General features: G+C 45.5%; 1 protein-coding gene across 2 annotated transcripts; it reads right to left on the bottom strand.

The window, feature by feature from the left end:
• Window positions 1–2314: 2314 nt before the first annotated feature.
• On the bottom strand, window positions 2315–25770 carry LOC123427720 (putative disease resistance RPP13-like protein 1). Of its 2 annotated transcripts, XM_045111837.1 has the most exons (4): window positions 25228–25770; window positions 20575–22997; window positions 20374–20475; window positions 2315–2395 (listed from the first exon to the last, which is right to left on the bottom strand). In XM_045111837.1, exons 1-3 carry the CDS (start codon window positions 25627–25629, stop codon window positions 20421–20423), a joined length of 2880 nt encoding a protein of 959 aa, XP_044967772.1. In that variant the 5' UTR covers window positions 25630–25770; the 3' UTR covers window positions 2315–2395; window positions 20374–20420. The 2 variants fall into 2 exon arrangements, with proteins under 2 accessions (XP_044967772.1, XP_044967771.1); XM_045111836.1 differs by lacking the exon at window positions 2315–2395 and having other exon boundaries at window positions 20226–20475.
• Between the last annotated feature and the right edge of the window lie 6 nt (window positions 25771–25776).

Below are 25776 nucleotides of genomic sequence, written 5' to 3'. Positions count from 1 at the left end.
TTCTTCTTCATCGATCTAGGATGGGTTCCAGGCCGGCAGCCTGGGATAGCAAGGATGGACGTCGTTCTTCTTTTCTCGTTTGTTTTCGTCCGTAGTCGGACCCTGCTCTTATTCATGATGATTATGTATTGTACTGCTGTGACTCTGATGTAGCTTGTGGCGAGTGTAAGCCAATTCTATATATATATCTCATCTTTTCAGTACATGTACTTGTAACGATATCCATTCTTGCGACACGACGAGATGCGCTTCTATCCCTGATGAGGCCTTCATGCCAAATTGAGAATAGGGTCGCATCTTGGGCGTGACAAACCCTCTGGTTTATATAGATACTGTTGGGAAATGTCGCATGAGAAACAAAAAAATCCCTATGCGCATACAAGAGATTGTATCTACATACCCTTGTAGATCGCTAAGCGAAAGCGTATATAACGCGGTTGATGTGGTGGAACATCTTCGTGATCCAAATCGCAGCCCGTCCCGCGATCTCATCACGATCCGTCGGCGATCCCATCCCGATCTAGTGTCGAATGGACGACACCTCCGCATTCAGCACACGTACAACTCGATGACGATCACCGCCTTCTTGATCCAGCAAGAGAGGCAGAGAGGTAGATGAGTTCTCCAGCACGATGACGTGGTGGTGGTGGTGGTGAACAATCTAGCAGGGCTTCGCCAACTGCTGCGAAACTAATCTAGAGGAGAAAATAATCTAGAGAGAAAGAGGGCAGCCGTGGCTTATTTGGGTTAGGGTTGTCACTAATTCCTCTAGTATATATAGGAGGGAGGAAGAGGAGGAGGCAGCCAAAAGCCCCTCAAAGGGTTCGATCGAAGTGGAGGTGGATGAGTCCACCTCCAATCCTACTCCAAGTAAGATTCGTCCCACTTGGAATATTCCTCCTGTCCCTTTGGGAGTTTTTCCCTCTTTGCTCCTTGGCCGAAATAGGCCATCTTGGGCTGGCCGCATCAGCCCACTAAGGGCTGGTGCACCACCTTTAGGCCTATTAGGTTCTCTCCCGGGTGGGTGGCCCCTCCCGGTAAAACCCCGGAACCCATTCGTCACTCCCGGTACTTTACCTGTAATGCCCGAAAACTTTTCCGAAGCCAAATGCAACTTTCCTATATATCAATCTTTACCTCCGGACCATTTCGGAGCTCCTCGTGACGTCCGATATCACATCCAGGACTCCAAATAAATTTCAGTTACCAAACACACATAACTCAATAATACCGGAACGTCACTGAACCTTAAGTGTGCAGACCCCGCGGGTTCGAGAACTATGCAGACATGACCTGAGACACTCTCCTGTCAATAACCAATAGCGGGACCTGGATGCCCATATTGGCTCCTACATATTCTACGAAGATCTTTATCAGTTGAACCTCTAGGTCAAAGATTCAGTTAATCTCGTATGTTGTCCCCTTTGTCCTTCGGTATGTTACTTGCCCGAGATTCGATCGTCGGTATCTCCATATCTAGTTCAATCTCGCTACCGACAAGTCTCTTTACTTGTTCCGTAATACAAGATCCCGTGACTAACTCCTTAGTCACATTGCTTGCAAGGCTTATTGTGATGTTGTATTACTGAGTAGGCCCCGAGATACCTCTTCGTCATACGGAGTGACAAATCCCAGTATCGATTCACGCCAACCCAACAGACACCTTCGGACATACCTGTAGAGCACATTTATAGTCACTCAGTTACGTTGCGACGTTTGATACACACAAGGTATTCCTCCGGTGGGTTGTTTATTTTCACGCAGGTCGGTGATCGGTGGGTGATGGCGTTAACAGATACTTCGGAAGTTGAAAGCACAAAGTAGAATAATGGGGAACTTAATTTTTCTCAAGTGTTTACTGTGAAGAAGACGAGAAGGGACTACAGTTGCAGGTGGAGTCACGTGGAAGTAGAAACGGTGCTCATGGTATAATCTCTAATTCCAATGTACATGAAGGTTCGACACATGATGAATTCAAGATGGTGAGGAATATTCGTCAAGGCGGAGTTTGTTAGAGTTGTGTCGAATATTACTGTACAAGGTAGGTTACAATTGGACTTGAAATCATGTGTGTAGATAGGGTATGGAGCCGTGTCCAAATAGAACACTCGTATCATAGGCCTTTTTATATATGAGGGAGTAAACACACGATGTAACATATGCCAACGTAACAGCACATGCACGCGAAGGAACCGACGGTGTGTGCCGGCAACCGGACAGCCAGGGTACGGTATTATAGCGGTGTCATGGGAGGAGCGTCCGTAGTGAGGCCCTGAAAATGTAACCATATCAGTGAACCTCATTAACAAATCTTGGTGTCATGCTCATGTGATTGTTTGGTCCTTAATAAATCAACTGCGCACCTCTGGATTTATTCTATACTATACCAAGATTTAGAGGGTGTTTGTTTCCAGGGACTTATTGGTTTAGGGACTGAAAAATGTCCCTATAAGTCCCACCTAAACCAAACATAAGGAACTTATTGGGACTTATTGTTGTGATTTGGGACTTATCAAATAAGACTCTCAGGGAGGAGCTTATTGGGACTTATCCCGGGCCGGACCTACCCCGCGTCGCTCCAGGCTCGGTCCAAGCACGCCGCCCTGCCTCTCGGTCCAATCACCGTCGCCGCCCCGCCTCTCGCTCCATCGGTTCGGTTCGCCGCCCCGTCCCGTTCGTTCCGTCGCCCCGTCGTCGCCCCGTCCCGTTCGTTCCATCCCCCCGTTTCTGCCTCGGTTCGTCGCCCCGTCGCCGCCCTGTCCCGTTTGTTCCGTCGCCCCGTTTCTGCCTCGGTTCGTTGCCCCGTCGCCGCCCCGTCCCGTTCGTTCGTCGCCCCGTTTCTGCCTCGTTGCAGCGGTGCTTATCCTGTGTGCCGTACGCTTTGTGTGATGACGATCCATGTTGACTGCAGGTTACCGCGCTATGGCTATGAACAAGGGTTATGTGAACAAGTGTATTATTAGGTGCAACATGGACTTATAAGTCCCTGTAAACAAACAGGTAGGGACTCCCCTGTAAACAAACAGGTAGGGACTTATGACTTATAAGTTGGGACTTAAAAAGTCATTTTTTCGAAAAGGAGGCTTAGCCCCGGCCTCTGCATCGAGTGATGCATGCAGCCATATATTAAAAAAGGCCAAAATCCGGCATAGTACAAGTCAAAATACAGCCATATGGCCAAAAAACAAAAATCGCTTGGCAAGATGTGGCAGCCCGATGCCGACGTTCCAGAAGATTCCCCTTTCTTTCCATTTTCGTCGTGTGGGTATTTTCATTTGTCGCATCATCATTGCATCATTCACATCATTTGCATTGCATCGACATCTCCGTTGCCGCCAGTTTTCAAACTTGCATTCGTTAGTAGTTGCCGGTTCGCGTTGTTGTTTGTTCTGAGTCCAACCGCACTCGCACGCGCCCGCGGCATCGTTCGAAACCCTGTTTTTAAAGTGTGTTGAAAACTTTCTCTGATCGAGTTGAGATTTGACGTGCGGTGTTATTTTATTATAGCTAGGCCGCCTGTCGAATTTCGTCGCAATCGGAGACCGTCTAGTACCCGAACGGTCGACCGTAGTGGCACCGTATTCGGTCTACCGTCGGACGTGTGTCGGTGTTTTAAAATTCATTGCCAAGCCGCCCGTTCTCCCTCTCGTCTCCGGATATCCCCTCTAGACGGCCGCGTACCCATACCCGCATTCGGAATCGTCCGAATCCAACCCCGCGGTTGGATCCGGAACGCGATTCCGGATAACTGAGCCCCTCTTTTCTCTATAAATACCCCCTCCTCCTAATTTTTAGACAGCCATCCCTCTCCACCTCGAAATCCGCACCCGAAACCCTAGCCGCCATCTCAACCAGCAGCCCCACCTCCTCTCTCCTCCCGCGGGCCTGCCAGGCCCAGATCGGGCCCGGCCGAACCCATCCGGCCGCCGCCGCCCGTAGCGCTCCGCGCCGCCCGTGCCCGAGGCAGCAGCTCCAGCCGCCGGAGTCGCCCCTCGCCTCTCCCTCGACGGATCCCCACAGGCCGGAGCCCCACTGGAGTTTCGCCGGCCGGTGCGCCCCCTCGCCGCTGCCGCCATGCACCTCGCTGCGCCGCCCCATTCCGCCTTGCCTCTCTGCAACGCCGGCCAACCTCCTCGCCGTGCCGCGCCTCGCCGCCCTGCTGCCTCCCGCCGGCCAGCCTCGCCTTCTGCCGCGTCGCCGTCAACGGCCGCCATCGCGAGACCGCGCCGTCCCTCGTCCCGATCGGATCTGGGAGGAGGAGACTCCTGGCCTGCGAGGTGGGCCGCGTGGCCACCGCCAGCAGCCGGCCCAGAGCGCCCCCGAGGCCCAGCTTCTCTCCCCCAGCGCTCCAGGCCTTCCCCGCTGCGGCCCAGAGAGCCCCGAGCCGGCCCAGGCCTTCGGCCTCCCCACCAGCCCCGCGGCCAGGCCGCCCCAGCCTCCTCCGCCTGGGCTAGGCCCAAGAGCAAGGTGAGGCTGCCCCGAGCCTTTTTTTTCCTTTCCTTTTCTTTTTCCCGCTCATGCGTTGTATAGTTTTGACGCGTTTTGGCACTGTAGGCCCAACTAGTGTAGATTCAGCCGAGTAGTATTTAAGGATTTAATCTGAATTAAGTTCCTTTTCAGAAAATAGCCGTATAATACAACGTCCGTATCTTTTTAGCCGTTAGTCGGATCGGAACGTGTAGTATACGGTTTTCATGTAGTTTTACGCGTAGATTACGTCGGTGCAACTTGCATAATCATTTGACAAAGTTTAACATGTCAAACGCCTAGTTTTGCGTGCTGTTTCAATAGGATACGTCCCGTATTTAATTTTCGTGCAAGTACGGATTGCTCGAGTGCCGTATTAGAAATGCCTATGTTTTAGGAACTATTTTTCCGTGTATTTTAGAGCGGTCACTCGTATTTTTTGCGTGTGGGAATTGCCGGTAGCTTATTTTCCCGTGTATAGGTTATTATCTCGCATTTTTGTGTGGCTTTATTTTGTGTTGCAAACCCCACATATTTTATATGTTTTCGGGGTAGAAAAATCCATGTGATTTTTCTGTGCAATTAGTTTTAGCTTTTGAGGAAGTTAGTTCGCGAGATATTTTGCCGTGTTGCCCTTTTGTTTAATTCGTAGGATTTATTCCGTGCTCCGTTTGATTAAGTTGTCAACTAGAGATTTGATCTTGGATGTTTTGGCTAGCCCTGGTATTTTTAGTTGCAATAGAAATGCATGTTTAGGTCTGGTTTGCTTGGTCTCAAGTTGCTAGAAATAGTGCTGATTTGGAGGTGCTGAAATATTTCCAAGTCTGAAATCTGTTATATTTTGTTGCTGTCTTGTCTTGCTTGCATCTTGTGATCTGTAGCTCTTTTGAGGTTGGTCCAATGGAGTTAGTTGTACCCCTTGTGTTCCTCTAGCATGCTGTAATTTTTCATGCCATTTGGAGTCCTCTAGCTATAGGTTTTGCTGCTGTCAATATTGCTTCAGATCAAAAACTGCACTTTCATGAGGTGTAATTTTCACTTAGTCTGAAATAGTGTGTGACATGCCATTTTGTGTCTTCTTTTCCTAGTGCTCCTTGCTGCCATGCTAGTTGTTGTTAGTTGTTTGTAATAGTGCGTCTTGCCCTCTTTCGTGCCATGCCTTGCTTGAGTTTATCGGAGTTGTGTAGCTCGTAGTTGTGGGGCGTAGAATATGCTATGTGGCTGATTTTGGCAGATTGTAGTCATTTCTTGTTTTGCTCGTAGTTGTCGAACCGTAGCTCCGATTTGATCGTGTCCTACATGAAACTTGCTTAGAATCTCGTGTAGTTTCATTTTCTCTTGCTGTTTGAATGCTTTGAAGTGCTCGTGACCGTCGTTGCACACATATTGCATTCATGCCATCATATCTTGCGGTGCTTGTATCTTTTGTTCCGTAGCTCCGTTGGAGATGATTTCTATGTGTAGATTGCTTGCCATGACGCGTAGAATCATGTGAACCTATTCGCTTTGCTGTTTAACAACTAAATAAATGCATTAGTTCAGATCTGGACAGAATTGTAAATTAACATGTGAGGTCGTCTCGGAGGTGCTATATGTCATTTTCGACCTCATTTAAAATGCCTAGATAGGTAGTTTAATTCCGCTTCACCTCTTGTCATGTTTAACCACATTTAATATTGCCGTGTATCTAATCGGGATAGAACTAAATAATAAACGTGGAGTTTCGTCAGTATGCAACTCATTGCATATTGAACTTCACTTAATGTGTAGTGTTTGATTGTGTGAATTGTCATACCGTGACTTGCATGTATTCAGCTGCTCATGCATCATTTGTGTTGTGCATCGTGTGGTGAATTTCGTGTGTTGATTTGTGTTTCCGGTTTGCTTCGTCTCGATAGAGTTTCGCAGCGTGCCGAATTGTGAGGACCCGTTCGACTACGTCGGTTCGTCTGCTTCACGGAGGCATTCTTCTTCTAAGCGGGATCTCAGACAAGATGACCATTTCCCGAGATACCATTACTAACATTGCCATGCTAGTTTTACCGTTGCTATCGTTTATGTCTCGTTGCCTACCACATGTTAAATATCAGCCTCTCAACAATGCCATGAAACCTTCAACCTGTTCAACCTAGCAAACCACTGATTGGCTATGATACTGCTTGCTTAACCTTGTGTTAGCGTTTCTAGTTGCAGGTGTAGTCGCTTCCATATGAAAGCATGGGTTCCTTGTTATATCACCATATTATTGCTATTTAATTTTAATGCACCTATATACTTGGTAAAAGGTGGAAGGCTCGGCCTTTCTAGCCTGGTGTTTTGTTCCACCTTTGCCCCCCTTAGTTTCGGCTACCGGTGTTATGTTCCATAAACGAGCGCTCCTAACACGATCGGGGTTGTTATGGGGACCCCCTTGATAATTCGTTTTAGATTAAAGCTGGTCTGGCAAGGCCCAACTTTGGTACTACATTTGCCTAATCACCTAATAAAATTGCATAGGGACTTCCCGGGCCCCGAGGATAATTTAATCAACCCCCGGGCCAGTGCTCCTCATGAGTGTTGGCCCCACCGGAGCGATGTCCAGCGCCCCTCTGGTCACCCAGAGGTTTAGCGATCCCGACTTCTAGCTCATCCGTCGTGTCCTGAGAACGAGGTACGCGACTCCTATCGGGATCGTCGACACGTCGGGCGGCCTTGCTGGATTAGTTTTACCTTTGACGAAATATCTTGTGCATCGGGATTCCGGTGATGCTTTGGGTAATCTCAGAGTTGAGGTTTTCCACTAGGGAATCCGACGAGATCGCGAGCTTCGTGATTGAGGATTTCTATGCGGCTTGTGGTAATTTGTGATGGACTAGTTGGAGCACCCCTGCAGGGTTAAATCTTTCGGAAAGCCGTGCCCACGGTGATGTGGCAACGTGGAAACTTTGTTTAACACTGGTTCTAGATAACTTGAAGTTAACTTAATTAAAACATGCCAACTGTGTGCGTAACCGTGACTGTCTCTCTCGTGAGTTCCTTCTCCGATCGAGGACACGGTGGGGTTATGTCTGACGTAGGTAGGTGTTCAGGATCATTCATTTGATCATCAATAGTTCACGTCCGTTATGCGTAGATCTTCCCCCTCTTATTTCTTGTACTCGTAATTTAGCCACTAGATATATATGCTTAGCCGCTGCTGCAACCTCACCACTTAACCATGCCTCACCCATTAAGCTTTGCTAGTCTTGATACCTTTGGAAATGAGATTGCTGAGTCCCCTGTGGCTCACAGATTACTACAACCCCAGTTGCAGGTACATGTAAAGGTTACTTGACGCGAGCGCGTTGATTGTTCATTTGGAGTTGCTTCTTCTTCTTCTTCTTCATCGATCTAGGATGGGTTCCAGGCCGGCAGCCTGGGATAGCAAGGATGGACGTCGTTCTTATTTTCTCGTTTGTTTTCGTCCGTAGTCGGACCCTGCTCTTACTCTTGATGAATATGTAATGTACTGTTGTGACTCCGATGTAGCTTGTGGCGAGTGTAAGCCAATTCTATATATATATATATCTCTTCTTTTCAGTACATGTACTTGTAACGATATCCATTCTTGCGACACGACGAGATGCGCTTCTATCCCTGACGAGGCCTTCGTGCCAAATTGAGGATAGGGTCGCATCTTGGGTGTGACAAGTTGGTATCAGAGCAGTACCGACCAAGGAGACCCCTTGATTGATCGAACTTGGCCGAGTTGAGTCTAGTAAAAAAATACTTTGAGTCTAGTTATATATCAGAGAGTAGGATTCTTTTTTCTCCTCTTCTATGCTCTGGTGAGGAATCTTGACGTAATAATTTACTCTACTCCTCTTCTCACTAAAAAAATAATTTAGGATCACGCGGATATTTTTGAGATCTATATGATGCCGATGTGACGGAGTTCTGTCTTGGTGCCTCCTATCTGCTCTAAGTCTCAGGGGAGTTGAGCTCCACGGGATTCTTGAGCACATCGTTATCATTCAGATTTCTTAGTATCTCAGAAGGAAGGATGTTCGTAATTGCTTCAATACTAGTAGTGGCGAGATAACCCCGATGTCCCCAGTACTGGTGCAGATTGTTCGGGAGTACTGCTATACTTTGTATCCTTGTGATCACGAGGGTCTGTAGTAGATGAAGGTCCGAGATTCTGGTTGTGTGTTGACGGATGTGATACAGGTGACGGGTTAGTATAGGAGTTGTGTGTTATTACTCCTTGTATCCATGTACCAGATTGCATGACCAGATATTTCGGGAATTCATAGGTGGGAATTCAAGTAGTTCCTTATAGGACAATCTTCTAACAAATACATGATGTTAGGTTGGGGTTCGACATCTAGTGGATTCGTTTGTTCACGGTCGACTTACAGCGGTACACGTTGTGTCTTAAAGAGTCCTTGTAGCTTGCTACGACTCGGGGACGCTTCGTATGTCGGGTGCACTGCCTTGCACTTGATGGCTACTGTAAAATCGAGCCCGTGCGATCCTGTCCACGAAAATATCGGACGAAATCTTTCTCATGAGTTTGTTCTGGCTAATTGCAAGCCGCACCCTTTGTTTTGTTGACTATGGTAATTCAAGTTGCTTCGATGTCAAGTGGTGATTTCAGATCTTTCCAAGAGGTGTTCTCATATTTTTTATGTGAATGCAATTCTTTGCTCATTCAGATCGTCTTATCAATTCCATTCAACCGGTGTGCTTCTCATTTCAATACTTTCCAATTTTTGCAAGACCATTCTCTCATTTTATTCCGGAGTTCATCTCATCTGTTCCAAGTCGTCTTTGTATTTCCCGCCCTCCCGCCCTTTTTATCAGTGATTCAATTTTCATCCAAGAGTTTTCTTTTCATTGTGCTTCCGCTGTCTGTTCTTTTCTCTCTTACCCGGTGATTCATTGTGAAGATTATCAGGAACTTCATGTTCATCTTTATTCAATCGTGTTATCTTTTCCGGTGAATTTAATTCAGCTATCCGTGTTCATTATATCCTATTCATCCTTGTTATTCTTTCCGGTGTTGGAGATTCTTATCAATATATCCTGTTATTCATTCATCTCTTTTCTATCCGGTGTGTTGAAGATATCTCAGAGTTTCTTGTTTCAGATCTTTCATTATTTTGAGGTGCTAACCTCATCTAGTTCTCTTCATACCGATGCAATATCTCTCTTCTAAGAAATCTTTTCAACGGTGGTTCTTTTGAGTGGGCCCATAACCCACAGGTTCTTTCCCAGGATCCTACCTGTCTATTTTAATCATCTCCGGAGATCTTTAAATCTTTTCAACTATGACGTAAGTATGATTTTCATCAGTCATATCCCTTCTTCAAGATCTATTTCAATTAATTCATTCTTTGGCTCAACCTTTCATTCTTCTCTATTCCGGAGTGTCTTAGTAATTCTTGGTGTTGCTCTCGTCATCATTCTCAGCTTGCAATTCGAAGGAGTGTTTTTCTCGAATCTTGGTCTATTCTCTTGTAGATTCATCATTTCAGCCTTGTGCCATTATCTTGAATTATTCCCAATCATGAGTAATCTCTTTCTTGCTATCCGATGCATTTCTGAGTTGTTTTCATTCTCGATCCTCTGAAGGCCATCATTTCAGGAGATTCTTCGTTCTCAGCTTTCAGCTTTCATCCTCAATTCTTCTCAATTGTTGTCTCTTCGTTCGTCTCTCGATTATCCGGTGCCTTGTTCAAGTTTTCTCTCAGGTGGCTCATGAGCTGTTCATTCTCATGTTTTTCCATTAATTCGTGGTGTGCCCATTCTATTGTGAATTCTTACCGGTGTTTCTTGCAACATTTCTTCTTGTTTGTGCTTTTTCTATCTCTCTTTAATCTTTTCAAGAGGAATAAGTTGTATGTTTAATCCGTGGCTTGTCATCAATTTAACTTGATGAAGGATATGCATAACATAATTCTTATTTTGTTCTTCCTTCTTCCTAGGGATTTCAATTCTTCTTCCGGAGTGGCTCATGATATCAATTCTTTTCTCGTCTGGTTATCTTTATTTTTCGGAGGTCCAAGTTCTATCAAGTTTCTCTCCGTGAGGCTTCATCTAAATCTTGGCAAGGTCATAATCTTATTCTTTTCTACCTTCATATTTTTGCATCATTCATTCGTATACGGTGGTCCTTCATGGTGGTTCATCAAGATTTCATTCTTTCTTAAGTGTTCTTCAAGATTCTTGTTGGAGAACCTCAAGTATCCTTTCTCTTGCATTTCTATGTGCAATTGTTCTTCCTTTATCCTTTGAGGTGGTATTATAGCATTCTTGTTAGTGTAGGAGCCTCGAAGAGTTTTCCTTTCAAGAATGAGATAATTAAATCCACCAATCCTTTAATCATGAGATATTTTCAACCCATGATTTCTTCATTGAGCTATCTTGGTTTGGACTTCACCTAAAGCTTTTCCTATGGATTATGCTATCATGGTGCTTGTCATTAATCCCAGTTCTCAATGCACCCTCTTGGTGTAAGAAGTTTTGATATCCTTGCTTTCTTCTATCCTTGGTTCTTGTAGTGGCTGGTTGTCACGTCATTAGTTTGAAAGGTTTCCATAAGCCCACTACTATCTTGTTCTTTTCGTTGTTGTTTTTCCAACAACTCGGTTCAATTCTTCTTGCAAGGATGCTTGTCAAGTTCTTTGGAGTTAGTAGTTGTCATTCTTTTCTTCTTTCTCTTCTTCCGTATGAGCTAGTTCATATTCTCTTGTTCCGGAGGCTTTATGATATTGCTCTTTTGGGTCAATCTTGTTGTTCTATCAAGATCATGGTGTTCCCTTGTTCTATTGAGTTGTTTGTTATGAATATTGTCTAATTCTCTCTTCTTATCGAATTTTTTGTCCCATTTTCCTACCGAAGTACTGCCGAAATTTTCTGTGAATTCTTGCTTCTTTCTCATATCATTCCTCATCTCTTTGCAACCTTCAAGTATCGTTGGTTTAACTCGTTTGTCAAGAAGCGACTAATTTTACCTCTTGTTCTTTCTCATCCTCTCCCCCCTTTCATTCTTGGATCTCGGGGCGTGATCCTCTTGTAGTGTAGGAGAGTTGTGACAGCCCGATGCCGACGTTCCAGAAGATTCCCCTTTCTTTCCATTTTTGTCGTGTGGGTATTTTCATTTGTCGCATCATCATTGCATCATTCGCATCATCTGCATTGCATCGGCATCTCCGTTGCCGCCAGTTTTCAAACTTGCATTCGTTAGTAGTTGCCGGTTTGCGTCGTTGTCCGTTCTGAGTCCAACCGCACTCGCACGCGCCCGCGGCATCGTTCGAAACCCTGTTTTTAAAGTGTGTTGAAAACTTTCTCTGATCGAGTTGAGATTTGACGTGCGGTGTTATTTTATTATAGCTAGGCCGCCTGTCGAATTTCGTCGCGATCGGAGACCGTCTGGTACCCGAACAGTCGACCGTAGCGGCACCGTATTCGGTCTACCGTCGGACGTGTGTCGGTGTTTTAAAATTCATTGCTGCGCCGCCCGTTCTCCCTCTCGTCTCCGGATATCCCCTCTACACGGCCGCGTACCCATACCCGCGTTCGGAATCGTCCGAATCCAACCCCGCGGTTGGATCCGGAACGCGATTCCGGATAACCGAGCCCCTCTTTTCTCTATAAATACCCCCTCCTCCTAATTTTTAGACAGTCATCCCTCTCCACCTCGAAATCCACACCCGAAACCCTAGCCGCCATCTCAACCAGCAGCCCCCACCTCCTCTCTCCTCCCGCGGGCCCGCCAGGCCCAGATCGGGCCCGGCCGAACCCATCCGGCCGCCGCCGCCCATAGCGCTCCGCGCCGCCCGTGCCCGAGGCAGCAGCTCCAGCCGCCGGAGTCGCCCCTCGCCTCTCCCTCGACGGATCCCCACAGGCCGGAGCCCCACTGGAGTTTCGCCGGCCGGTGCGCCCCCTCGCCGCTGCCGCCATGCGCCTCGCTGCGCCGCCCCATTCCGCCTTGCCTCTCTGCAGCGCCGGCCAACCTCCTCGCCGTGCCGCGCCTCGCCGCCCTGCTGCCTCCCGCCGGCCAGCCTCGAACCCCCCGCCTCGCCTTCTGCCGCGTCACCGTCAACGGCCGCCATCGCGAGACCGCGCCGTCCCTCGTCCCGATCGGATCTGGGAGGAGGAGACTCCTGGCCTGCGAGGTGGGCCGCGTGGCCACCGCCAGCAGCCGGCCCAGAGCGCCCCCGAGGCCCAGCTTCTCTCCCCCAGCGCTCCAGGCCTTCCCCGCTGCGGCCCAGAGAGCCCCGAGCCGGCCCAGGCCTTCGGCCTCCCCACCAGCCCCGCGGCCAGGCCGCCCCAGCCTCCTCCGCCTGGGCTAGGCTCAAGAGCAAGGTGAGGCTGCCCCGAGCCTTTTTTTTCCTTTCCTTTTCTTTTTCCCGCTCATGCGTTGTATAGTTTTGACGCGTTTTGGCACTGTAGGCCCAACTAGTGTAGATTCAGCCGAGTAGTATTTAAGGATTTAATCTGAATTAAGTTCCTTTTCAGAAAATAGCCGTATAATACAACGTCCGTATCTTTTTAGCCGTTAGTCGGATCGGAACGTGTAGTATACGGTTTTCATGTAGTTTTACGCGTAGATTAAGTCGGTGCATCTTGCATAATCATTTGACAAAGTTTAACATGTCAAACGCCTAGTTTTGCGTGCTGTTTCAATAGGATACGTCCCGTATTTAATTTTCGTGCAAGTACAGATTGCTCGAGTGCCGTATTAGAAATGCCTATGTTTTAGGAACTATTTTTCCGTGTATTTTAGAGCGGTCACTCGTATTTTTTGCGTGTAGGAATTGCCGGTAGCTTATTTTCCCGTGTATAGGTTATTATCTCGCATTTTTGTGTGGCTTTATTTTGTGTTGCAAACCCCACATATTTTATATGTTTTCGGGGTAGAAAAATCCATGTGATTTTTCTGTGCAATTAGTTTTAGCTTTTGAGGAAGTTAGTTCGCGAGATATTTTGCCGTGTTGCCCTTTTGTTTAATTCGTAGGATTTATTCCGTGCTCCGTTTGATTAAGTTGTCAACTAGAGATTTGATCTTGGATGTTTTGGCTAGCCCCGGTATTTTTAGTTGCAATAGAAATGCATGTTTAGGTCTGGTTTGCTTGCTCTCAAGTTGCTAGAAATAGTGCTGATTTGGAGGTGCTGAAATATTTCCAAGTCTGAAATCTGTTATATTTTGTTGCTGTCTTGTCTTGCTTGCATCTTGTGATCTGTAGCTCTTTTGAGGTTGGTCCAATGGAGTTAGTTGTACCCCTTGTGTTCCTCTAGCATGCTGTAATTTTTCATGCCATTTGGAGTCCTCTAGCTATAGGTTTTGCTGCTGTCAATATTGCTTCAGATCAAAAACTGCACTTTCATGAGGTGTAATTTTCACTTAGTCTGAAATAGTGTGTGACATGCCATTTTGTGTCTTCTTTTCCTAGTGCTCCTTGCTGCCATGCTAGTTGTTGTTAGTTGTTTGTAATAGTGCGTCTTGCCCTCTTTCGTGCAATGCCTTGCTTGAGTTTATCGGAGTTGTGTAGCTCGTAGTTGTGGGGCGTAGAATATGCTATGTGGCTGATTTTGGCAGATTGTAGTCATTTCTTGTTTTGCTCGTAGTTGTTGAACCGTAGCTCCGATTTGATCGTGTCCTACATGAAACTTGCTTAGAATCTCGTGTAGTTTCATTTTCTCTTGCTGTTTGAATGCTTTGAAGTGCTCGTGACCGTCGTTGCACACATATTGCATTCATGCCATCATATCTTGCGGTGCTTGTATCTTTTGTTTCGTAGCTCCGTTGGAGATGATTTCTATGTGTAGATTGCTTGCCATGACGCGTAGAATCATGTGAACCTATTCGCTTTGCTGTTTAACAACTAAATAAATGCATTAGTTCAGATCTGGACAGAATTGTAAATTAACATGTGAGGTCGTTTCGGAGGTGCTATATGTCATTTCCGACCTCATTTAAAATGCCTAGATAGGTAGTTTAATTCCGCTTCACCTCTTGCCATGTTTAACCACATTTAATATTGTCGTGTATCTAATCGGGATAGAACTAAATAATGAACGTGGAGTTTCGTCAGTATGCAACTCATTGCATATTGAACTTCACTTAATGTGTAGTGTTTGATTGTGTGAATTGTCATACCGTGACTTGCATGTATTCAGCTGCTCATGCATCATTTGTGTTGTGCATCGTGTGGTGAATTTCTTGTGTTGATTTGTGTTTCCGGTTTGCTTCGTCTCGATAGAGTTTCGCAGCGTGCCGAATTGTGAGGACCCGTTCGACTACGTCGGTTCGTCTGCTTCACGGAGGCATTCTTCTTCTAAGCGGGATCTCAGGCAAGATGACCATTTCCCGAGATACCATTACTAACATTGCCATGCTAGTTTTACCGTTGCTATCGTTTATGTCTCGTTGCCTACCACATGTTAAATATCAGCCTCTCAACAATGCCATGAAACCTTCAACCTGTTCAACCTAGCAAACCACTGATTGGCTATGATACTGCTTGCTTAACCTTGTGTTAGCGTTTCTAGTTGCAGGTGCAGTCGCTTCCATGTGAAAGCATGGGTTCCTTGTTATATCACCATATTATTGCTATTTAATTTTAATGCACCTATATACTTGGTAAAAGGTGGAAGGCTCGGCCTTTCTAGCCTGGTGTTTTGTTCCACCTTTGCCCCCCTTAGTTTCGGCTACCGGTGTTATGTTCCATAAACGAGCGCTCCTAACACGATCGGGGTTGTTATGGGGACCCCCTTGATAATTCGTTTTAGATTAAAGCTGGTCTGGCAAGGCCCAACTTGGGTACTATATTTGCCTAATCACCTAATAAAATTGCATAGGGACTTCCCGGGCCCCGAGGATAATTTAATCAACCCCCGGGCCAGTGCTCCTCATGAGTGTTGGCCCCACCTGAGCGATGTCCGGCGCCCCTGTGGTCACCCGGAGGTTTAGCGATCCCGACGTCTAGCTCATCCGCCGTGTCCTGAGAACGAGGTACGCGACTCCTATCAGGATCGTCGACACGTCGGGCGGCCTTGCTGGATTAGTTTTACCTTTGACGGAATATCTTGTGCATCGGGATTCTGGTGATGCTTTGGGTAATCTCAGAGTTGAGGTTTTCCACTAGGGAATCCGATGAGATCGCGAGCTTCGTGATTGAGGATTTCTATGCGGCTTGTGGTAATTTGTGATGGACTAGTTGGAGCATCCTTGCAGGGTTAAATCTTTCGGAAAGCCGTGCCCACGGTTATGTGGCAACGTGGAAACTTTGTTTAACACTGGTTCTAGATAACTTGAAGTTAACTTAATTAAAACATGCCAACTGTGTGCGTAACCGTGACTGTCTCTTTCGTGAGTTCCTTCTCCGATCGAGGACACGGTGGGGTTATGTCTGACGTAGGTAGGTGTTCAGGATCATTGATTTGATCATCAGTATTTCACGTCCGTTATGCGTAGATCTTCCCCCTCTTATTTCTTGTACTCGTAAGTTTTAGCCACCTCATATATGCTTAGCCGCTGTTGCAACCTCACCACTAGACCATACCTCACCCATTAAGCTTTGCTAGTCTTGATACCTTTGGAAATGAGATTGCCGAGTCCCCTGTGTCTCACAGATTACTACAACACCAGTTGCAGGTACGGGTAAAGGTTTGGGTTCCAGGCCGGCAGCCTGGGATAGCAAGGATGGACGTCGTTCTTATTTTCTCGTTTGTTTTCGTCCGTAGTCGGACCCTGCTCTTACTCTTGATGAATATGTAATGTACTGTTGTGACTCTGATGTAGCTTGTGGCGAGTGTAAGCCAATTCTATATATCTCTTCTTTTCAGTACATGTACTTGTAACGATATCCATTCTTGCGACACGACGAGATGCGCTTCTATCCTTGACGAGGCCTTCGTGCCAAATTGAGGATAGGATCGCATCTTGGGCGTGACACTAGATTATCCTTTGTAAGAATAATTTCTTTATGAACAAACCACATAAAGATCTTAATTCTAAGAGGGACTTTGATCTTCCAGATATGTACCGATTTAGGAATAGGTGACGAATCTATGAGATCAACATACATAGATTTGACCGTGAAAACTCCATTGGAGGTTAGCTTCCAAAGAACACAATCGGGTCTGTCCGAGAGGTTAACATCCATTAACCTTTGAACAAGATGCAACCAGTTAGTCCATGTATCACCCGCCAAGGACCGACGGAATTGAATATTTAGAGGTACCTCACGCAATATTGCAGCAACAGACGCTTGTCGACGTTGAGCAATATGGTACAACCGCGGGTATTGAATGGCTAGAGGACTATTCCCTAGCCATGAATCTTCCCAAAATCTAGTCAATTCACCATTACCTAGAATAAACCTAGTTCTGTTGAAGAAAGAAGTTTTTACCGGCATCAACCCCTTCCAGAAGGGTGAATCAATAGGCCTAGCTGTGACCTGCGATAATGTTTTAGACTGTAAGTACTTATTCGTCAAAATCTGTACCCACATCCCTTCGGTTTCCCTAGATAATCTAAACAACCACTTGCTGAGTAGACATCTATTTTTGGTTTCTACATTTTCAATTCCTAAACCTCCTTGATCTTTAGGCCGACAAATAATATCCCATTTAGTAAGCCTATATTTAGTCCGACCCTCATCACTCTGCGAGAAGAAACGGGACCGTTAGAAATCTAATCTTTTCCTTACCCCTAGAGGTACTTCAAAGAAAGATAGAAGGAACATAGGCATACTTGTTAACACTGAATTAACAAGAACCAGCCTTCCTCCGTAAGATAATAACTTGCCCTTCCAGCAACTTAATTTCTTTTCGAATCGATCTTCAATACATTTCCAATCCTTATTTGATAGTTTCCGATGATGAATGGGAATACCTAAATACGTAAAAGGCAGATTCCCAGTTGCACATCCAAACGGTTGAATGTAAGTGTCTTGTTGATTTTTGGCTTCTCCAAAACAAAACAACTCACTCTTATTAAAATTAATTTTCAGCCCAGATAGCTGCTCAAATAAGCAAAGGATGAGTTTCAAATTTCTAGCCTTGTTTAAATCATGCTCCATAAAGAGAATAGTATCATCGGCATATTGTAGAATAGAGACCCCACCATCTACCAGATGTGGAATAAGTCCCCCTACAAGATCCTTCTCGTTGGCCCTCTTAATCATAAGCGCCAACATATCAGCAACAATGTTAAACAAGATAGGTGACATCAGATCCTCTTGCATGAGACCCTTGAGTGTCTGGAAGAAGTGGCCAATGTCATCATTGACCTTAACCCCGACACTTCCTTTCTTAGTAAAGCAGTCAACATGCTTTCGCCAAAGCTCGTCGAACCCCTTCATACGCAGTGTTTGTTGCAGAAAGGACCATTTAACTTTATCATATGCCTTCTCAAAATCCACTTTAAAGATAACCCCATCTAATTTCTTCGAGTGGATTTCATGTAAAGTCTCGTGCAAGACAACTACTCCCTCCAGAATATTTCGGCCCGGCATGAATGCAGTTTGCGAATCCTGCACGACAGAGTGTGCCATCCTAGTTAGCCTGTCTGTTCCCACCTTTGTGAAAATTTTAAAGCTAACGTTCAGCAAACAGATTGGACGAAACTGCTCAATACGAGTCACCCCTTCTTTTTTTGGTAACAACGTTATGGCACCAAAATTCAAATGAAAGAGTTTTAAGCGACCAGCAAACAGATCATCAAACATTGCCATAAGATCTTCCTTAATAATATGCCAGCACTTTTTGTAAAACTCCACTGGGAACCCATCTGGCCCAGGGGCTTTACCGCTCTTCATGCCCCCAATCGCCTCAAGCACCTCTTTCTCAGTGAACGGCGCAGATAGCAACTCGTTGTCAGCCTGTCCAACTTGAGGAATATACGCCACCTGCTGCTCATCCATTGATACAAAACTATGATCAGGAGCACCGAACAAACGTTTATAATAATTGGAGATGTACAATTTTAGGTTCTCATGACCTACAATTGTACCCTCGTCCTGCTCAAGCTGCAAGATCCTTTTTTTCCTATGTTTGCCATTTGCAATCAAGTGAAAATTTTTGGTATTATTATCTCCTTGAACAATAGCCCGTACCTTTTCTCTAGTTGCCCATCTCAATTCCTCCTCTCTAAGGAGCACACGAAGCCTCTGCTCAGCCTCGTTCTTGAGCTCTCTCTCATTCACATCCAACAAGATGGTCTCCGCTTTTCGATCAAGCTCGTCAATAAGTTTGATGAGCCTGTCCTGCTCATCCTTATAGGATCCTGCTACATTCTTAGACCAACCACGAAGGTACTGTCGAAGATGACGAATCTTATTTTGCCAACGATCCACACTGGACTTCCCTCCCAAGTTGTTTTTCCATTCCTTGGCAACCATATCCATGAAACCCTCCCTTGAGAACCAACTAGACTCAAAGGAGAACCCATCTTTATTACCTAAATGCTTTGCACTGCCAGAGTCTAGTAAAAGTGGCGTGTGATATGAGATTGCTCTTTGAAGTGCACACACCGTCACTAAAGGAAACTTTTGTTCCCATTCAGTACTTGTGAGAACTCTATCCAACTTTTCAAAAGTTTGATTTGGTAGGGAATTCGCCCATGTGAACTTCCTACCCGAGAGTTCTATCTCCCGAAGGTCTAGGCTCTCAATAATAGTATTGAACATAAATGGCCATCTACCATCAAAATTGTCATTATTCTTCTCGTCAGCCCTCCTGATAATATTAAAATCACCCCCTATTAAGAGTGGTAATTTCTCGTCGCAAATCCGTACTAGATCAGCGAGAAATTCAGATTTTAATTTCGGTTGAGCAGCCCCATATACAGCTACCAGAGCCCATTGGAAACCATCCCCTTTTGATGTAATCCTGAACTTAACCGCATAGTCTCCTAACACCACTTCTCTAACAAGAAGTGTGTCACACCGGACTCCAAGTAAGATCCCTCCGGATCTTCCTCTTGGAGGGAGACAGTGCCAATCAAAATCGATACCCGCTGATAGAGCACTTAGGAACTGAGAAGTGAAATTGTCCCTTCCCGTCTCCATAATTGCAATAAAATCAAGCTGATGCTCTATGGTTGCTTCAGCAAGAAATCGAGTCTTAGCCAAGTCACGTAGACCTCTGCTATTCCAGAAGATGCCCCTCATCGTTCATCATGAAATTTTTTAACAGTTCTAAACCGAGCACTCCTTCGGACCGTCGAAACCGGATACACTTTCCGTTTCCAGGACCGTTTAGGTTTTTCGCCAAGTCCCTGGTCCATACAACCAGGTACATCTGATTTGGCATGATCAAAAGTTTCACTGCTAGTACTCGTATCTAGACAGACATCCTCTCCTATGTCCGACTCCTCCACGGGCATCAAATTATCACATAATGAATTAAGACCCCCCAAATCATTAATCTCATAATCTTTCATGGGTTTTACCGCAGCCAAATTCCGAATAATATCGAGGGGCCTATCTACCTCTAAATCTAGTAGGTCATTAATGGATTTCGAAACTTGAGCATGCGAATTACCTAAAGATACTCCAACTGAAGCAGCATTCTCAATAATTTGTTGTGGAGAAAAATGAAGAATGGAATTCTCTTTATTAAAAAAGTCATAGGACTTAGTGCAAGTACAATAAGGTACAGTCAGCAGACTGTAAGGATTAAAATACTATATTTTTGCTGAGTTGGATGAGAGAGAAGAGGAGAGAGAAGGGAAGCGGGCTCTTCGTGAACAGCCAGCTCTAGCACGTGCTCCTAGGTGCTTTGTGAGAATGAAAGGTGGGCCATATATGATAAAAGTAGTACTCTTCTATAGCTAACTGTTGTATAAGCTAGCTACAAGATGGACTATAAGACTGCTTATAGCCAGCAGTTGGCTATACTATTAACCATGCTCTTATGAAACAAACATGGCCTTACTCTTTTGGGTGCATGCCAGCCAACGGATGGTCCCTAATCAGTAATCACGTCCAACAATTAAATGCTCTTGACGGCGGTTTGTCCTCGTCAACACAAACCCTAGAAAAGGAACAGATGTAGTATTAGAGAACGTAAGCCGTATGTAATAACATAATCATATTTAAAGCAACGCTCTACAAGCGGAATTGCGTTCTTCACCTAAAATATTTCTGATGGATGGGTTGAAGCTTTTGCCAGTTCGGGTGTCCATCTGTTTGACAAGACTCCATAAACCCATCGTTGCAGTGAGAGACCAAAAACAACTCAAGAGACCGTGGGAGCGTTGGAACCGACCGAAGATTCAAACATGTAGAGATGTGTAGTTCCTTGAGCGAGCTGAGGTGCTCCATATTGCCTGGAAAGGCGTTCCAACTGCAGTACCACAGATGGAGCTCACGGAGATGAATGAAAGCCTTCAGTGAAGGAGCAGGTCCTAGCTGGCTCCATCTCCAGAGACAAAGTTTTTGCAGCTTCTCTGGTCCATCATTTTGCCTACCCACCATCCAGTTTGGGTACACAGAACCTTCGTAGCAGTTGATTGACAGTTCTTCAAGCCCCACGGGAGGACAAAGGCCATCAAGTACCTCTGCTGCAACTTCTGAACTTCCATCGAATGACAGTGTTAGATGTGTGAGCCGTTTCTTGGCAGCTAGATCGAATTCAAGAGCTTCCTCTCTACTTTTAACCATTTCGAGACCAGAGATATACAGTTCTCCGCTGAGCCTGTTTAGATACGTCAACTGGATTGCCTCATGTCCTTGTTCATTGCTTACTCTGAACCCTGGTAACGTTTGCAGTGATACTAGCCTGCTGATGTTCGAGATTCTTGATCCTGAAACGCAGAATACATGCCGCAAGTTCATTAGGTCACCACAGGAAAATACCAAATCTCCGCAAAGACCAAAATCTAGCAGTTGCATCTGGTAAAGCTGGTTTAGACTGCTTGGTAAAACTACTCTGCATTTTCTATCTGTCCGGAAAGCAAGATAGCGCAGATGCTTCAATAGACCAACAGATTCTGGGACAGAGAATGTATCTGGTTTGCGAATAAATGCGTCCTTTTGCTGACTCGAATTAGCAATTGCTAGTACCCGCAGTTTCGGCAGGCTCTTGATTATTTTCTTAATCACTGTTTCCTCAACTGGTGTATCCTCTCCCACACTATAAATGATGAGAGTGTGTAATTTTCCCAATTCATGAATCTTCTCAGTAATCAATGCTGCATCATAGCTCTGAACAAAAAGATGGCGAACGTCTCGGGGAACATCTCCTTTCCAGCCTTTTCCATTCTGACTCGTGTTATTGTCAATTCTGAAGCAGTCACTTCCAGATACTGCCTCTGCTAAATCATGCAGCAGATCATGAATTAAATAGTATTCCTTTTCCCTGATACTAGGGAAGTTCCAGACCCTGTCCCGTTCCATGCCACCTGGTTGAAGAAACGAGATCGACAATAGTTGATTAAAGATTTCCAGACCAACATCTTCAATATCCACCCCTTCATCTGTGCTTCTTATGAACCCTTCTGCCATCCACAGTCTAACTAAGTCATCACGGTACAAGCGATGTCTCCTAGGGAAGATACTGCAGTAAGCAAAACAACGCCTAGCCTGCTCACCAAGTTGATAGTAGCTCCACCACAGAGGTCCCGTCCGTACCTTGAAAAGGTCTTGATCTCTGACTCTTCTCCAATGGTCGACATCTTGTTGTTGACGTAAATTTCCTCCCACTGTTCTAGCTGCTAGAGGTGACCCCTTCAGCTTCTCTGCAATCTCCTCACCAATGGTCTTGAACAGGCTCCGGTCTTGGCCATATTCGAGGGCATAATGCATGAACAGCTCAAAGAAGGCGGTCTCATCAACCTCAGTTATTGACATGGCAGTATATCTCACACCAACACATAGATCCGTTAGTGCATGTTTACTTCGAGTTGTCACTAAAATCTTGCTTCCTCTCTTTCCAACCTTTAATGGAGTAAGTAACCCTGGCAGATTCTGACCACCGCAGTCCTCACTGGACCAAACATCATCTAGTACCAAAAGGAATCTTTTTCCATCTAGTTTCATCCCCAATTGTTTCTCTAGGGTATTCAGGTTATGAAATATAGGGCATGGAATGTTCGGCTCTGAAGAACCCTTGGGCTGTGAAGCTGCCTCATACAACTCCTTGAAAATGTCGCTCACACTAAAATTCTGAGAAACATGCACCCACATAACAAGATCAAAATGGCCTTCCTTGTTGTTTTCCTCACGGGCACAAACAAACTGTGCAAGGGTAGATTTCCCAGACCCGCTGACTCCATGTATGCCAATTACAGAAAAGCACACATCATTGCTGGTGCTTGGATCATCACCTTCCTTTTCATGAAGCATTGCTATGATCTTGTCGCGGTCATTACCTCGACCAAATACCTTCTGCGCAGAAACTGCTGTAGTAGGAGCATTGGTAACCATTTCCCGCCTTCTATTGTCATTACTTATGCTTGACAAGTTAAGCTCATCCAGAATTTCGTGTGCCTCATTTATAACTTCTCCTACCTTCTTTAGGCTCTTTATCAACATCTTATTTGGCATACCACTCTCCTGCAACACCAAATAGCAAGTGCGAGATCTTTCGAAAATAAATTATAGGTGACCGTACCTCCGTACAGATGAGAGCATTTTTACAAGAACTATCCACACAATAAAAGATGAAAGAAGACTAATGTAATATAAAAAATAACCTACAGCAGACATGTCATAAATCTAGTCCTTCATCTTGAAGTGTATATGTGAATTGACTAGCCCTTTTCATCAGTTCGTACTTTTTATTGTGTTGGCTAGTGCATGAAGGGTCAGTTCTTTTGCAGCTTCTAGCAGCTTATTGCAGAAATAAGCTAGAAGCCCAAAAGAACTCGTTTTGGAGAAGATAGCTCAGCTTATTTTCAACCTCACTTTCTTCACAATAGAAAAAAGCTGGGGGGGAGGGCAGCTTCCCGCGGAAGCCCACTTACAATCGAAGAGGTACAACGAAATGCCCCCGTTTGTCACACATTTTACAGCGAGAATGCCACTGCGCCCCATCCCCTTGCCCCAGCGTTCGTCCACACGCACGCATGGCCGATAGCTAGAGTGGCTCGTCACCCCGCCACCAGACCCCATCAGCAATCGCCTCGCCGGACCCAATCAGCAGGAGCCGCCGTCGGACCCCGTCAGTACCCGCGACCGTCGCCCCCCTCATAAGCAGCCGTCGCCACCCCCCTCACCAGCAGCGGCCGCCGGCCCTCATCAGCAGCCACCGTCTGCCCCCTCATAAGGAACCGCCATCGACCCCCATCAGCAGTCGCCGCCGCCGTTGGCCCCCATCAGCAGTTGCTGCCATCGTAGGTCTCCATCAGCCGTCGCCGACCATCCCGTGAGCCGCCATACCCGACTCCCCTCCCCCCAGGCGATGGCCTTCGGCCCGAGCAGCAACTCGTTCGAGGGTATTACAGACTATTCATGTGACATATGAGGAATTAAGTTGAATGACAAAAACTGGAAAGAACTGGATGGCTTATTTTCATGGGCTTATTTTCACAACAGCTTATTTGGGGCTTATTTCCATAGCAGCTTATTTCCACAAAGCTACTCAAAAGAACTGGCCCGAAGCTTAACATAGTATCAGGACCTAAGGTCTTGAGTTCAAGTCTTGACTTTCGTAGTTTATTCAAAAATTACAGTCTGTCCACGTGTTGACTTTCCATGTCACACATGAGAGAGGGTGTTGAAGTGTATATGCGAATTGCATTGCGTTGGCTAGTGCATGAAGCTTAACACTTCAGAGAAGACAAGGCAGCCACACACAACCCACGCATACATACCAATATACAAACACAATCAAACGCACACAATTGTTCAAGCCATCTGCTTACCTTTTGGACATACTCATAAGCAAGAAGTTTGCTTGTTTGGAAGAGAGAAATTAGTTTGGCAATGTAAAATGTAAGGAAATACGTGTGGGCCAGAATCAAGGTATACAACAGAGGGCATTATTAGACAATTAAAAACAGAAATAAATGTTCTCTACTATTGTATTGTTATATTTTTGTGCTATATCCTGATGATGTGGACAAGTGCAAGATAAGTGAGCCATCTCTACCACTACACATCCCCATGACCCTGTCTTGTGGATAACGAGGCAATGCTTAGTTTGCATCCGTCCAAAATTTTGAAAGTTTGGTTTGCAAACATTTCGGTGAAGGTTTAGGCCACACAAAAATTTGGCCCATGAATTGGCACAAATTACAGGATGTGACTAAAAATACATAGGTATGCGAATGGATGTGTTTGTAGTCTCTTAACTATCTCTGATTAATTGCTTGACCAACAAAGCATCTTCATCATGGTTGGGGACTGCTACTGAACCTCCTTCTCTCTGTGCTTCTGCCTGATCTCAGATAACTAAGACAAGCAAAGCTACTACTGGATGATATTTCTTCTAGGATTTGACCATGTGGTGTGGCTTATCGATTGCTAACAATTCAACCCGTTGGTTTTGCATGGGTTGTGTGCATCTCGTTATGAAGCGGCTAGGTGTGAACTCTTTATATTTCTATATCGGCTCGAAGGGACATCAGGAGTCAATAAAATCTCCCTTTATCAGGAAAAACTTAAGGCCCTGTTTGGAGGAGGGGTGGTTTTTCAACTTGAGGAGCTAGAGTTTCATTTATCATGAAAATTGAAAACACATGAGTAATGATGGGATCTAGTGCACGTCAAACATGTATATACATGGAGCTACAAAGTTGGAGGGACCGAGTGAAACCAAAACAAATGGAAGAAATCAAAGTACCTTATTTTTTAAGGGGGAGAATTTGGCCATGGCAAAACTTATTTTCTTCATACGGTCTTTCTTTGCTGGAGGTGCACTACCGCCCGGCTGCAGTTTGCTGTCTTTGACCTGTCTCTCAAGACAGTGATACTCGACAGCATCCAAGATTTCTTCAGCATCATAATAAGCAGTTTTGAGCTCCTTGAACAGCTGCTCTAGACGAGGTCTGTATGGGCTCGTGTCAACAACTTCCATCACCCGCTCCAGCACCAAAATTTTGGATTGAAGTTGTGCCAGCTTCTTTTTGGTGTCATGGTCGATATAATCAAAGCATTTGTTGAGGAGCCTAGAGATGGTGGCTGAGGCGAGCCAACCAACCATGGTCACACTCCATCCTACAGCTGCAATGCTAACTGGATCCATGACCGCAGATACAATTTGCGAGCTTTGAGCAAAACAGAGAGAGGGGAGAGAAGGCTAGGCTGCAGGTTCGATTTATATTTAGCTCAGGTTTGCTAGGAGTTAGCAAGAGGTAGTACGACAAGTCAAAGTTGGTTGGCGAGTTGGAGA

The sequence above is a fragment of the Hordeum vulgare genome, chromosome 2H (assembly GCF_904849725.1).
Source record: "Hordeum vulgare subsp. vulgare chromosome 2H, MorexV3_pseudomolecules_assembly, whole genome shotgun sequence".
In the NCBI taxonomy this organism is placed as follows: Eukaryota; Viridiplantae; Streptophyta; class Magnoliopsida; order Poales; family Poaceae; genus Hordeum; species Hordeum vulgare.
This window is presented reverse-complemented; position numbering and strand designations above follow the sequence as displayed.

Bases quoted from the DNA above. Each gene is read 5' to 3' on its own strand.
- LOC123427720 (XM_045111837.1), bottom strand. From the start codon at position 25,629: ATGGATCCAGTTAGCATTGCAGCTGTAGGATGGAGTGTGACCATGGTT. The intron at 22,998-25,227 runs GTACTTTGATTT...TTGGTGTTGCAG, and splicing joins TCTCCCCCTTAAAAAATAAG to GAGAGTGGTATGCCAAATAA. The intron at 20,476-20,574 runs GTGAAGAACGCA...TTCCTTTTCTAG, and splicing joins ATCCATCAGAAATATTTTAG to GGTTTGTGTTGACGAGGACA.